Source organism: Halichoeres trimaculatus, unplaced genomic scaffold (assembly GCF_033239565.1).
Source record: "Halichoeres trimaculatus isolate MK-OKI-2021-1 unplaced genomic scaffold, fHalTri1.1 fHalTri1_scaffold_55, whole genome shotgun sequence".
Classification (NCBI taxonomy): domain Eukaryota; kingdom Metazoa; phylum Chordata; class Actinopteri; order Labriformes; family Labridae; genus Halichoeres; species Halichoeres trimaculatus.
In genome coordinates, this window is record NW_027437234.1 from 247,501 (window position 1) to 262,474 (window position 14,974).

The 14,974-nt window shown below is 42.3% G+C and overlaps 1 protein-coding gene across 1 annotated transcript in view; it reads right to left on the reverse strand.

The window, feature by feature from the left end:
• Nucleotides 1–4,656, reverse strand: part of lamb4 (laminin, beta 4) — a 42,740-nt gene extending 38,084 nt beyond the window's left edge. Inside the window, exons 1-3 of the mRNA XM_074665203.1 lie at nucleotides 4,635–4,656; nucleotides 4,329–4,513; nucleotides 1,480–1,609 (exon numbers count right to left, since the gene is read on the reverse strand). Coding sequence (XP_074521304.1) covers nucleotides 1,480–1,609; nucleotides 4,329–4,513; nucleotides 4,635–4,656 — 337 coding nt within the window. The remainder of the gene's footprint in view (nucleotides 1–1,479; nucleotides 1,610–4,328; nucleotides 4,514–4,634) is intronic.
• Nucleotides 4,657–14,974: the final 10,318 nt, after the last annotated feature.

Sequence of the window (14,974 nt, forward strand, 5' to 3'; positions counted from 1 at the left end):
GTTTTTCCTGAATAATCTCCATTTAGTTTGATAAATACTGAAGTCCTCACACAAGGCGCTGGTGAGTGGGTCTGGAAGAGGCCAAACCCATGTGTGTGAGTGTTTGTCAGACCTGAAACCTGACCATCCAATGAGGATGAACCTTTGTCATTCAGCTGTGACACCTGAGAACTGAAAACTCTGTTTCCCAGCATTCACATGAGAAACCATGAAACCAGAGTTTTCAGAAAATGTTGTTTTCAGTGACAGAAAGCTTCAGTTTCATGTGGACCACAGGACTAAACAGATAAAATACGTACATTTACCTGGAGACCCAGCTGTGTGTGGACGTGGCCTGAGACTGAACTGACACACAGCCAATCAACACAGGTGTGTAACGAGACACAGGTGAAACACAAGGGGCACTCAGCCAGGAGGAAACACAAGGAGAAAGAAAACACAGGAACACTAGAGGCAGGGACAAGATGAATCCCAAAGGATTCTCTGAACGGCTTCATGCTAACTAAGTTAACTTCATCTCCTCTTTCACAGTAACTGATCAACACGTCAAGTGCAAAATACAAATAAAAGTATGAAAACTAAATTCTACAAACGTTTTATTTCACCAATTTCAAAGTTTCACCTCATTTTCTTCCTGAAATCCACCGTGAAATCCTGCCCCCTGCTGGGATCAGGATAGTCCTGTTTCTTTGGATCAAAGTGATCCAGATCCTACTGAAAAGTTCTGAACGACACAAACTGAAGGGTTGATCCGGATTAAAACTTGGATTGGATTACATGATCTAATCTGATTTTAAAATCCTTCTTTTGCTTTAAAAAAAAAACACTTTCAGGATTTAATTCAAGCCGATAACCAGAAGCTGATTTGATTACCTCTGAACAGCTGGGCCCAGATTATTTTGATCCAGATTAATTTCTTTGAACAGCTGGCCCCAAAAGACGACGTGGGCCGTGTCCCTAAGTGTTGCTGATTGGTCAAAGTTTTGAAGGAAGAAGTGTCCTGGGTGTCAGAGGCAGAAATGTAACGTCCCACATGTGGACACAGGTTTAAGGAGGTTTTAAAACAGGAAGTGCTCTGTAAATACTCTGCACTGAGAAAAGAACTGGATCCTCCATTTATTTCAGATTCCTAACTGAACCTGTTCATTTAACCCAGTGTTTCCCAACCCTGGTCCTGAGGACCCCTGCCCTGCATGGTTTAGATGTTACTCGACTCTAACACACCTCATTCACACCTGATTGAAATGATCAGCTCGTCATCGAGCTCTGCTCAGCTGATAACGAGCCATTCATTTCAATCAGCTGTGCTGGAGGGGTAACATCTAAAACATGCAGGGCAGGGGGTCCTCAGGACCAGGGTTGGGAAACACTGATTTAACCTGCTCAGCCCTGCTCTTCTCAGAAGTCCTCCTCTCTCTGATTGGACAGACTCTACCCCCACGATGTCATGATGTCTCTGATTGGAGGGATTGAACTCACCATTTTCAGACTGCCACCACTTCAGCTTCCTGTCCGGGTCGAAGGTGGTGATGATGCTCTGGATGTGGTGGCTGTTGGGGTTGCTGCTGTGGGGCAGCCTGGAGTCACATATGAAGCATTTCTGATCCTCCTGATGAAACACATTGAATCCAACAGATTAATATCACTGACGGCTGAAATATAACCATCATCATCATCATCATCATCATATAACCCTGACTGAGGAGAGGCGGGAAACGGTCCTGTGCTCTGATGACCAGACGCTGGGTGTGAATCATGGACGCTGTGTCCTCGGCTCTGGAGGAGTGGGAGCAGATCTAATGGATTACAGCGGCATGCCTCTGATGGAGAGTCCAGGTCAGGGGTCTGCAACATTTTCTGTCTTTTTTCAGAGGGGCTGTTTGGCCTCAGCGTCACTGAAGTCATTCAGGAGCCACGAACGACTTCAATGAATCAACTCAATCTTGTCAACAATGAAAATGTACGAAATTCTTCACAGGGAAATCTTCTGAACCAGTCAGTGACCAAATTCCTTTTACTTTAGAAAGTTATCCATGTGATCCAGAAATAAAAAAAAAAAAAAAAAAATCAAAGTGAGTGAAATTCTTCATTCATTCATTCGTCCATTTTCTGAACTGCTTCACCTGCTCAGGGTCACAGGTGGCTGGAGCCTATCACAGCTGTCATTGGGTGAGAGGCGGGGTACACCCTGGTCACCAGCCAATCACAGGGCTGACGACCATTCACGCACACACGCACACACGCACACACGCACACACGCACGCCTACAGACAATTAAGAGGGAGTAATGAACCTGATGAGCGTGTTTTGCTGGAGGAAGCCGGAGAACCCTGAGAGAACCCACACATGCAGGGGGAGAACAAGCAAACTCCACACAGAAAGGCCCACCGGCCAAGCTGGGAATCGAACCGGTGACCGTCTTACTGAGAGGCTGCAGCGCTGACTGTTGCACCACCGTGCGGCCCAGCAAACTTCTTTGCACAGAAAAATTTATTGATTAAATTTTTTAAAGGTTTTTTTTTTGTTAAAATATTGTACATGTGATGTCTTGGTTTATTATTTTTAATATATTTGCTAAAAATTGAAAGTAGTGCTAAAGTTGTGATCAATTTACAAAAGTCGCAGGTTAAACAAAAATCACCAAAAACGAAATTTCATAAATTTGCAAAAATAAAAAATGAAATTAAGTGCATTTGCAATAGATAAAAACTACACATTTTTAACATTTGTAAAACTTTAAAAACATAATGAATTTTTAAATATATTCAAAACATTTTGAGGTTTTCAAAACTGACTAAAATTAAAAAAGAAAGAAACTAAGAAAGAAAAAAGATGTCAAAAACGCTCAACAATTTCAAAATTTCAAAAATGTGAAAAGAAAATGAAATTCAATAAATTTTCAAAAAAAAAAAAAAAAAGAATTCTGTAAATAACACCTGAAAATGATAACATAAATTGATCATTTCACTAAACTTGACATTTTAATTTTGTTCTTACCTAATGTCTGGCCACATATCAAACATGTTTATAAAGTTTGCTATAAATGAATCCATCCTCACAGAATTAAAATCAGTATTTTCTTCCAGATGAGTCTTTTTGTAGATGTAGTTATCTTCCCAGGGCTGTAAAACTTGAGGTTAGCCACAGGTGCATGGAAAGTTGGTGGGCTGTTGATGTTGTAGGAGGTGAAGTAGAGCGGTGGCAGGCTTTATTGACAGATGGGATGAAGATTTAGTTCAACTAAATGTTAACACAGGATTTTATTTAGTGTCAGTGTCTTTAATCATCAATACCCTCTGGAAGAAAAATAACTATTCTTTATTTCAAGCTACAAGGAGCCACTGCAGAGGAGTCAAAGGCCACATGAGGCTCCAGAGCCACAGGTTGAACACCCTTGGTCAGGGTGAGGAACTGACCTGCCTGTGGTCCTGACACGTCAACCATTGAAAACATTTGGAGCATCGTGAAATTAAAACCCTAACCCTGTCATGGTGACATGGTGACATTGTGACATGGTGACATGGTGACATGGTGACATGGAGCAGACTCTGGGAAAGTTTCAGCTCGTTACCCTAACCCTGTCATGATGACATGGTGACATGGTGACATGGTGACATGGTGACATGGTGCAGACTCTGGGAAAGTTTCAGCTGCCTGTTGACTCTAAGACACCAAGGTCTAACCCGACTCTGTAATCCAACAGGGTCCAGAATGAGAAAATCAAGGTGGACCTGATGAAGGGACTCCTGAGGACTTTTTTGTTCATTTTATAATGTTGTGTTTAAAAAGAACTGGTTCCCAAACATTTTTGTCTGGTAAAAAAAGTTTGACTAAAAAAGATTAAATAAAGCGTCCATGGTCAGACACAGTGAAACCTTCATGTTTCCAGATAAAGTGGAAGAAATAAAAAAAAAGATTTATCTTCCCAATGAAAGACGCAGTCTCAGTATTTTGTATTCTGTTGTTTCAGGAAACATTTCTGGAAAAAGACTCAAAGGAGCGACTGAAGGAAGAGAGACGGAGGAAAAATGCAGAAATAATTCCTCAGGGTGGAAAAACGTGTGCTGGATAATAACTGACAGATCAGAACATGTCGGAGTATGAAAGTCAACGCGTGAGCCAGAAACACATCCATCAGACAGAAAACACACACACACTCACACACACACACACACACACACCACAGGACAAAAGAAAACACATGGGGAACACAGAACACGTGTGTGTGAGAACTCACTGTATATACAGAACTTACACATATACTGTACACACACACACACACACACACACACACACACACACACACACACACAAACACACAGGCTGACCTCTAAATATCCAATAATGCAGTACTTCTGGGGTCCGTCTAGACCACATGTGGAGGAGGCGGAGAGCTGAGCTCCCCGACCCACCATCAGGTCTCCCAGGAGGGGGTTGCATGAACCACCAGGACACTGGTCCTCCTGGTCCTGCGGGTCCTGCTGGTCCTGGAGCCGTACAGCTGGGAACAAACCTGTAAAGATGAAATGTGAGTCAGACATGTTGAGGTGGAGATCACTGTTTGGTCCTGAGATGCTTCCAGTTTTAATGTAGACATAAACCCAATAGATTCTGATGGTGAGTCTGAAACTCACAGAAGAGGAGGACGAAGATCATTCTGCCCTGAAGTCCCAGCTTTCTCTTGGCAGACTCTTCTGGGCTCGCGTGGTCTCTGGGGTGCTAGTTTAATGAGGACATCCTCCTCAGCTGGAACTGACGGCTCTCAGATGGACACACTTCTTCTGTGGGTTTCAGATCTGGATCTGAGCCAGAAACAGGATGAAGAATCCGATTAAAAACACCCAGGACCCAATGAATCCACCAATAGTCTGTTTTCTCTCCTCAGAACAAAATGACTTCGATAAAAGTAAAAAGTGTCCATTGAAGACTGAAGACCACAGAAAGAAAACCAACCAGAATCCCAAATCCACAAAGCCCAAAGCCCAAACATAAAGACCATCCGACCCAAAACCTCTGGTCTTAATAAAAAGCTGAACCTTCGAAGAACTGAACCAACAGACCTATAAAAACCAACAGATTGACCACAAAAATAAAGGAAACCCAAATCTATCAAGTCCTTCAAAGTAACAGCTACAGACCAACAAACAAAGACCATCAACCTGACCCCCAACACCTGAAAACCTGAAGGTCTACCCACCACGGACCAACATCCAACAGCCTTTACAATCCATCCACCTAAATACTACAAGTACTTTAGAGGCACTAAACCATCAAAACCATAATCCCCAAACCCTCAAACCCCCATATCCCTGAATCCCCAAACCCTCAAATCCCCATATCCCTGAATCCCCCAACCCCCAAACCCCCATATCCCCAAACCCTCAAACCCCCATATCCCCGTATCCCCTGAGCTCCATAAAGATCCTCAGACATGAAGTCCCATTTTCCTTTAAACCACATAACAAAACAACCCTCAGGAAACCCAAAGACCCCCTGTCCCCTAAACCTCCAAACTCCCAAATATAAAGTCCCCAACTCCACAAGATCTTTAAACTTTAAACGAAGAAAAACTGATCCAAACTTTGACCTTTTTGTTTGACTTTTAAACGTCCACATTGTGTTTGACTTTGGATAAAGCTCTGGATAAGTTTTCAAGAACAGGGTTAAATGTGAATCTGGATTTCATAGAGGCCCCCTCCCACACACACACACACACACACACACACACACACACACACACACACACACACACACACACACACACGGGGCTGTAAACGTAGACCCTAAAGGCAGAGATGAACTTCAACGGGAATGTTTGAGCCTCAGCGATGATTACAAGGATTAACTTCAGTGAGTTTTCGCTCTTAGCAGCTTCACGTAAGTTCAGTGTTTTCACGGCCGTCTGTAATCTGGAGCCAGAGTTTGGGCTGGGTTTAAATTTCTTTTAAGGTCAGAGGTAGATTTTATTTTTGCTTAAGTCAGATTATCCTTCATTTCATCTTTTTTCTCTATCAGGAAAAAAATCTTTGAACATCAGCATCAGTCTGAGGCATTTGATATTTTCTTACTAAGATCTGAACCAGACTCAATAAATCCAGTACCAGACTCAATGAGACCAGAATCAGACTCAATGAATCCAGTACCAGACTCAATGAGACCAGAATCAGACTGATGGAGACCAGAATCAGACTGAAAGAGACCAGAACCAGACTGAAAGAGACCAGAACCAGATTCAATGAGACCAGAATCAGACTGAAAGAGACCAGAATCAGACTCAAAGAGACCAGAACCACATTCAATGAGACCAGAACCAGACTGAAAGAGACCAGAACCAGATTCAATGAGACCAGAACCCTCTCAATGGGACCAGAATCAGACTGAAAGAGACCAGAACCAGACTCAATGAGACCAGTACCAGACTCAATGAGACCAGAATCAGACTCAATGAATCCAGTACCAGACTCAATGAGACCAGAATCAGACTGATGGAGACCAGAATCAGACTGAAAGAGACCAGAACCAGACTGAAAGAGACCAGAACCAGATTCAATGAGACCAGAATCGGACTCAATGGGACCAGAATCAGACTGAAAGAGACCAGAATCAGACTCAAAGAGACCAGAACCAGATTCAATGAGACCAGAACCAGACTGAAAGAGACCAGAATCAGACTCAATGTGACCAGAACCAGATTCAATGAGACCAGAATCAGACTCAATGAGACCAGTATCAGACTGAAAGTGACCAGAACCAGACTGAAAGTGACCAGAACCAGACTGAAAGAGACCAGAACCAGACTCAAAGAGACCAGAATCAGACTCACCAAAGGCAGAAGACTGTGATGTTGTGTGAGTAAAAAGTAATGGACTCAAAGTAAAACATGTTTTCTGACTTTTGAATGAGTGAAAATATTAATAATAACGATAATAAAATAAAGCTCTCAAACAGTTTGAAAAAGAAATAGTCCCATAAATTCACCTCCCACGTGGTTTTCAGAGTATTTCTGAAATGATCAATGAATTAAAATTTGTCACTGGTTTGTCACAGTCTGACATTTGAAACTTCACCTGTTGATGAGACGTTTCTCGTTTTTCTGCTGAAATGATCCAAAGTTGGTGATTTGTTGCATGGGTTCTGTTTTCAGAGCAACTTTCTCACTTGTCGCTCTTTTTCTTCACGTTTCCTAACATGTTGTTTTTCTTCACGTTTCCTAACATGTTGTTTTTCTTCATGTTTCCTAACATGTTGTTTTTCTTCATGTTTCCTAACATGTTGTTTTCCTCATGTTTCCTAACATGTTGTTTTTCCTCATGTTTCCTAACATGTTGTTTTCCTCATGTTTCCTAACATGTTGTTTTCCTCATGTTTCCTAACATGTTGTTTTCCTCATGTTTCCTAACATGTTGTTTTTCCTCATGTTTCCTAACATGTTGCTTTTCTTCATGTTTCCTAACATGTTGCTTTCCTCATGTTTCCTCACATGTTGTTTTTCTGATAGACTGAACTCATTGTTCTGACCCCTCTCTCACACACACACACACCTGACACAGATATCGGTGATCAGGTGACTCACAGGCAGCTCCTGATCTATGAGAGGGAACTCAGAGCATTTCCTGACACTCAGACAGTTTTGGATCAGTCATGACTCCACCTGCTCTGAGAACAACAATAAAAACTTCCATAAATCAACCCCCTGTGTCTTTGAGTCCTTTCACTTATTAACTGACATTTCAAGAGAAATGTTGATGTCATCATTGCCATGGTTACCTCTAAAATCTCATCAAACAACAGAACACCTCAACCTTTGACATCCCTCTTAAATATTCAGCATCCACATGTAGACCTATGTTTGGAGCCTGTCGGGTGGCTCGGTGAGTTAAAAACGGTGAAGTTTGAGTTTATATGAACTCTTGAGATTTTCAGTTTGAATAAGTCGGCTTCAAATAATAATAAAAATCTACTGCCCTGTTTTGGTTACATTACATGATATTTAAAAATCAAGGTTTGAGTCCCACCCTATGCTTCTCTGTCTGTTCCCCTCTTTTCTGACTCTACCAGCACATTTTATTAACTCAACCAAATAAATCACATCAGGCCAACGATTTCAACAGTGTATATCTTTTAAAGGGGCTGTGAGGAGTTTAGGAATCAGAAACACTTTCTTAAACCCAGAGGGAATTTGGTATTACCATTGCTCTTTACATAGTACAGCAACCCCTAATAATACAATAAAATAAGCAAAAAGTATCAGTAAGTACAAAAACAGTAAGCACTAAACCAGATTAAAATTTATTTACATGTAGAGACTTAAATTAAAAAGGTCCAAAACTCTCCAAAAGTTTAAAAAGTTTAGAGATAAGAAAGTAGAAAAGAAGAACTAAAAAATGAAAAAACGAACAGAGCAGCAGTGACAGGCAGCCTGCGGGCTGATGCATGCACCGTGATCTGAGTGGTGGTTAAAAAAAAGTCTTCTAGATACCTGCTTGATCCTAATCCACACTTTAAAATCAGATTATTAGCTCCAACATTGCAAGTTACAAGTTATTCACAACTCCTACTTCTTAGCTACTGGTTGGATCAGACAGGATCGCATCGATTTACAGCATGTCTAAGTCCCAATGACCACACCAGCTTAGCAGAAAGAAGAGAGATCTGTGTTTTTCCCTGATGAAAATGATTTCAGTGATTAATTTTGTAGTGATGGTGGACACTGGAGCCAAACTGTCAGACAGAAAAAGGACAGAAGAGCAGAAGAAAGAGAAACAGGAGAGAGATAGAGCACAAGCTAAAGGCTAATACACAGTCTGAAGGCCAAAACATGAGCTGTAGGTTAAAACAAAAGCTAAAGGCTAAAACACGAGCTAAAGGCTAAAACATGGGCTAATGGCTAAAATAAGAGCTAAAGGCTAAAACACAGTCTGAAGGCCAAAACATGAGCTGTTGGTTAAAACAAAAGTTAAAGGCTAAAACACGAGTTAAAGGCTAAAACATGGGCTAATGGCTAACACACAGGCTAATGGCTAAAACATAAAAATAAGACTAAAACACAAGCTAAAGGCTAAAACCCAGGTTAATGTGTTGATGCTAATTTTGACTCCAGCCCACTTCTTATAATTCCAAATAAAAACAGACTAAATTGTTTGATTTAAAAAGAATAAAGTGATTAAAAAACTCGATTTAAAGGAAAAGTGATTAGACAACACCATAATTCTCACTTTCTCCTATAAACTCCACTTAACAAAAACAGAAATATTTTTGATGCTCTTTGTGCAGTGAAGATCTTAAATTTTTTTCTTTGTTAAAGTCTCAGAAAGTGAACATCAATCCATGAAAGTTTAGCTCTTTACAGCAGAGGTTGGAGTTAGAGCCAGCTCAGTGCTGTCTGTAGCGTTTCTCACCACCAAAACTTTAATGTCTGTGTTAAATCACGCTAAATCAAAAATGATGAGATGTGTCTGAAAAGGATTGAACCTGGACCTACCTGCTTCCTCTGCAAACCTGAAAGAATGAACACACCTGGGCAGGTAACAGCACACCTGAGACACACGTAGCCTCAGGCTATGTGAATAAAAAGAGAGAGATAGGGAGGGAGGGACAGAGAGTGAAAAGGAGAGAGAGAGAGTAAAGGAGAGCTAGAGAAAGAGTGTGTGTGTGCGTCCGTGTGTGCGCGTGTGTGCGCGTGTGTGTGCGTGTGTGTGTGTGTGTGTGTGTGTGTGTACAACAGAGCTTTTATGGTCCATCTGTTCACTGTATACAAACGTCTTTATGAGCTCAAACTATCGGACTGAAAACATCAGAACCCTACATTAACCCAAACCCTATCCACGTACAGATCAGTCTTTGTCAGTCTGAGTTCAGGGTGGGCTCAAGTCCCAAACCTGGTCTGAGTCTGTGTGCGCAAGTGATTGCAATTTCAATTGTTATGCTTTTACTAAATTAATTGTGATGAATTTTTGACAAAATGATTCTGGCTGAATGATGGTTAAGTAAAACATCTAGTGCAATGTCTGAGTCAGGACATATGGACCCAAAATTAGATGAGCACGCTGAGTGTCCAGAGCAAAGTGGACCAGAAGTTAACAGAAAACAGAAATGTTGCTTATTTAAATATAATGACAATCAGTGTTGCTGAGACACTAAACAACTGTCAGGGAGATAAAAAGTACAGAGTAAACAAGTGTAATTTTCAAAGATTGCACGTCTAAAAAGAATGCCTTAAAAGTGTGGTTAGGGTTAGGGTTCTTGGTCCTCAAAGAGTTCATTTCCAACAGACCAACAGGAGGGTGTGAGGGTTATTATTTACAAAGGCATGCCCATTACAAGGCCTGCCATCAAACAAAATTTGAAACATAGATCTTAGGATTAGTGTAAGGAAAACAGTATTTCTGATCATGCCATCACAAGGATTGTGTGTGAGGCCAGCACGTGATGGCGCGTTAACAACAATCATTACAAACTTATGAATCAGAAAAGAACAGATCTTTTTCTGTCAACACTCAGAAGTATATTTGACAAGTTTGAGTTAGGGTTAGGTTAGGGTTAGGGTTAGGGTTAGGGTTAGGTTAGGGAAATTTACAGTGACACCCCCCGGTTCATCAATCGACTGGCCGGTTGAATGGGAATGTCAAGGGCTTGCACGGGCCGGCGCGTATTGTCTATCCATGGTTCCTTGTCAATAACCTTGACCCTCTTTGGAAATGGAGCAGTTAGAGGTAAGAGGGAGGGAGATGAAGGAGCGTGTGTGGAGAGATGTGTGTGTCTTTGTGTGTACATGTATGTGGTGCTGGTGTTCGGGGTGGGGGGGCAGATGGTGGGATATGGTTTTCATGTTTTGGGTTCATATTTTTAAGTGCAAAAGGCTTCAAGTTCAAATGGTTGAGTTTAGGGTCAAGGGCTGGATTATGGTTCAATTTTCATAAAGATCCCAAATTTGGTTAAGCTTAGGGGTAATTTTAGGGTTAAGGTTTTTCAGATACAGATTATGAACTTGGTGTGACTGGTATGGTTTGGGCCTCAAGATAAAATGGTTAAGTTTGGGGTCTGGGACTATGTAATGGTTGTATACTCATAAAAATGGGTTATTTTAGGGTTAGATTATAAACTTGGTGTGACTGGTTCGGTTTAGGCCTCAAGTTCAAATGGTTCAGTTTAGGGTCAAGGGCTGGGTTATGGTTAAATTTTCATAAAGATCCCAAATTTGGTTAAGCTTAGGGGTTAGTTTTGGGTTAAGGTTTTTCCGGCATTGATTATGAACTTGGTGCGACCTGTTCGGTTTAGGCCTCGAGTGCAAATGGTTAATTTTAGGGTCTGGGACTAGGTAAGGGTTGTATACTCATAAAAAATGGGTTATTTTAGGGTTAGGTTATAAACTTGGTGTGACTGGTTCGGTTTAGGCCTCAAGTTCAAATGATTCAGTTTAGGGTGTAGGGAGGAGTTAGGGTTATGTTTTCATAAAAATGGGTTAGAGTAAGGGTTAGGGTTAGGGTCAGGGTTATGGTTAGGTTTAGGGATAGTTGGGTTAGGGTTAGGGTTGGGTTAGGGTTAGGGTTAGGGTTAAGGTTTGGTTAGGGTTAGGATTAGGTTAGGGTTAGGGTTAGGTTAGTTAGGGTTAGGGTTAGGGTCAGGGTTAGGTTTAGGGTTAGGGTCAGGATAAGGGTCAGGATAAGGGTTAGGGTTAGGGTTAGGGTTAGGGTTAGGGTTAGGTTAGGGTTAGGGTTAGGGTTAGGGTTAGGGTTAGGGGTAGGGTTAGGGGGGTAGGGTTAGGGTTAGGGTTAGGGTTAGGGTTAGGGTTAGGTTAGGGTTAGGGTTAGGGTTAGGGTTAGGGTTAGGGGTAGGGTTAGGGGGGTAGGGTTAGGGTTAGGGTTAGGGTTAGGGTTAGGGTTAGGGTAGGGTTAGGGTTAGGGTTAGGGTTAGGGTTAGGGTTAGGTTAGGGTTAGGGTTAGGGTTAGGGTTAGGGTTAGGTTAGGGTTAGGTTGGGGAAATTTACAGTGACACCCCCCGGTTCATCAATCGACTGGCCGGTTGAATGGGAATGTCAAGGGCTTGCACGGGCCGGCGCGTATTGTCTATCCATGGTTCCTTGTCAATAACCTTGACCCTCTTTGGAAATGGAGCAGTTAGAGGTGAGAGGGAGGGAGATGAAGGAGCGTGTGTGGAGAGATGTGTGTGTCTTTGTGTGTACATGTATGTGGTGCTGGTGTTGGGGGTGGGGGGGGGTTTGGGGGGGGGCAGATGGTGGGATATGGTTTTCATGTTTTGGGTTCATATTTTTAAGTGCAAAAGGCTTCAAGTTCAAATGGTTGAGTTTAGGGTCAAGGGCTGGATTATGGTTTAATTTTCATAAAGATCCCAAATTTGGTTAAGCTTAGGGGTAAGTTTAGGGTTAAGGTTTTTCAGATACAGATTATGAACTTGGTGTGACTGGTATGGTTTGGGCCTCAAGATAAAATGGTTAAGTTCGGGGTCTGGGACTATGTAATGGTTGTATATTCATAAAAAAAGGTTATTTTAGGGTTAGATTATAAACTAGGTGTGACTGGTTCGGTTTAGGCCTCAAGTTCAAATGGTTCAGTTTAGGGTCAAGGGCTGGGTTATGGTTAAATTTTCATAAAGGTCCCAAATTTGGTTAAGCTTAGGGGTTAGTTTTGGGTTAAGGTTTTTCCGGCATTGATTATGAACTTGGTGCGACCTGTTCGGTTTAGGCCTCGAGTGCAAATGGTTAATTTTAGGGTCTGGGACTAGGTAAGGGTTGTATACTCATAAAAATGGGTTATTTTAGGGTTAGGTTATAAACTTGGTGTGACTGGTTCGGTTTAGGCCTCAAGTTCAAATGATTCAGTTTAGGGTGTAGGGAGGAGTTAGGGTTATGTTTTCATAAAAATGGGTTAGGGTAAGGGTTAGGGTTAGGGTCAGGGTTATGGTTAGGTTTAGGGATAGTTGGGTTAGGGTTAGGGTTGGGTTAGGGTTAGGGTTAAGGTTTGGTAAGGGTTAGGTTAGGGTTAGGGTTAGGGTTAGGTTAGTTAGGGTTAGGGTTAGGGTCAGGGTTAGGTTTAGGGTTAGGGTCAGGATAAGGGTCAGGATAAGGGTTAGGGTTAGGTTCAGGGTCAGGGTTAGGCTAAGCGTTAGGGTTAGGTTTAGGGTTAGGGTCAGGATAAGGGTTAGGGTTAGGGTTAGGGTAAGGGTCAGGGTCAGGGTTATGGTTAGGTTTAGGGATAGTTGGGTTAGGGTTAGGTCTGGGGTTAGGGTTAGGGTCAGGGTTGGGGTTAGGGTCAGGGTCAGGGTTATGGTTAGGGTTAGGGTAAAGGTTAGGTTTAGGGTTAGGGTCAGGGTCAAGTTTAGGGTTAGGGCGGAGGGGGGGCTTAAGTATGGGCTCGCGGGGGCCCAGTGGAGGGCAAAGCACAGGTATGAGTGTCAGGTCCCCGGGGCTTGGTGGAGAGCAAGGCACCGACAGGAGGATCGGGTCCCTAGGGCCTAGTGGAGAGCAAAGTACTGACAGGGGGGTGGGGTCCCCAGGGCCCGGTGGAGATTAGGTATTAGACTTAAGGGTCTAGGGCTTGAGATGTAAATTAAAATTGATATAAATAAATATATGTGAAGGTGTCAAAATAAGTAAATGATAAAGGAGAATAAGTGGAGTAAAGCTTAAAAATGTTTTTGGTAAGATAGTAAAATTGTTTGAACAGAATATTTTATAGTAAGGAATATATTAATTTATGATTTATGTTTTTACATTGGTCCAGCGCTGGATTGTTTTTAGGACTAAATTTCAGAACACGTCCTCAGTAGTGCACCTTGAGGTCATCGGATGTTTCGGCCCTTTATCACTAGACACCCTCTCTCAAGGAAGGCCCCACGGGTTTGATCAGGACCCGTGTGTGTTCTGTAGCCAATTTGGTAATTTTTTGTGAAGTTTTTTTGAAAAGTATTTTTAAGAGTTTGTAGAAAATATTAGAGTTGAGAAAACTTTTTTCCATAAAATTGGGTTAGGGTTAGGGTTAGGGTTATTTAGGGTAAGTCCTAAATAAATGTCTATAATCGTTAAATGACAGAAAAAATGTTCTGAATTAAAAAAATTTTTTGGGGAGGGGGTGTTTGGAGGAAAATCTCTGATGTGCTGAGTTAAAAACTGTAAATACTGTTTTTTGTAGAGGCTCCCTAGGGTCCTGTTGCATCCACGGCCTGATCCCTCGCCTGGATCAGGGGATGTGATGTTTTGGAGGAAGGTGGCAATTTGAAGGAGTCCAATTTTTGTTGAGTGGATTTTCAAATTGAAGCGTGTGTGGTGCAGTATGGACTGGTGTGTGGGTGAGGCTATTCCTCATAGAAGACTGGGTTACGTTTAAGGCCCTGAAACCCTGGGCCACCCTTCCTGCAGTGCTGTCCTAGAATCGGAACACAGGAGGGCCGCTTACGTACCGCCTGACCCACATTGACCAATCGTTAGCACCGCAAGGTATCCATGGTCAAGTCGATCAGGACTGAAGGCTCTGGGTCCTGCCCGTCTCGTTGGGAGACTTGTCAGGATACGCTCTGTGCTCCATACACCGCACAGCCCCAGAGCGCTCTGAGCAAGTTCCTGTCCAAACTTCATGGGTCCATACACCGCTCACCTCATGAAGATGGAAATGTGTATTTTGAGTGTAGTGGTGTGGTTTACCTGTCTTCTGAAAAGCCTCCACTGGTGTGATGTCCTGGGATTGATGTTTTGGGTTGAATTTTGCTCCCTGGGTCTGTGCCTGTGCTGTCTCCCTGACTCATGGTTGCTCTCTTTGGGTGTGGTGGGTGTGTCGGGTTCCAGCCCTCTGATTGGCTGGAGATCTCCAGTCAAGTAATTTTGGAGTTATGTCCATTTTTTGTGTTTTTAGGGTGTTTGTAAGGTTTGTCTGAGTTTTGATCTTGGTCAGTTTGTGTTTTTCTCTTTTCTTTATTCATCTTTTATATGTTTTTAAGTTCAATCTAGTCAGGAGGATCGGTT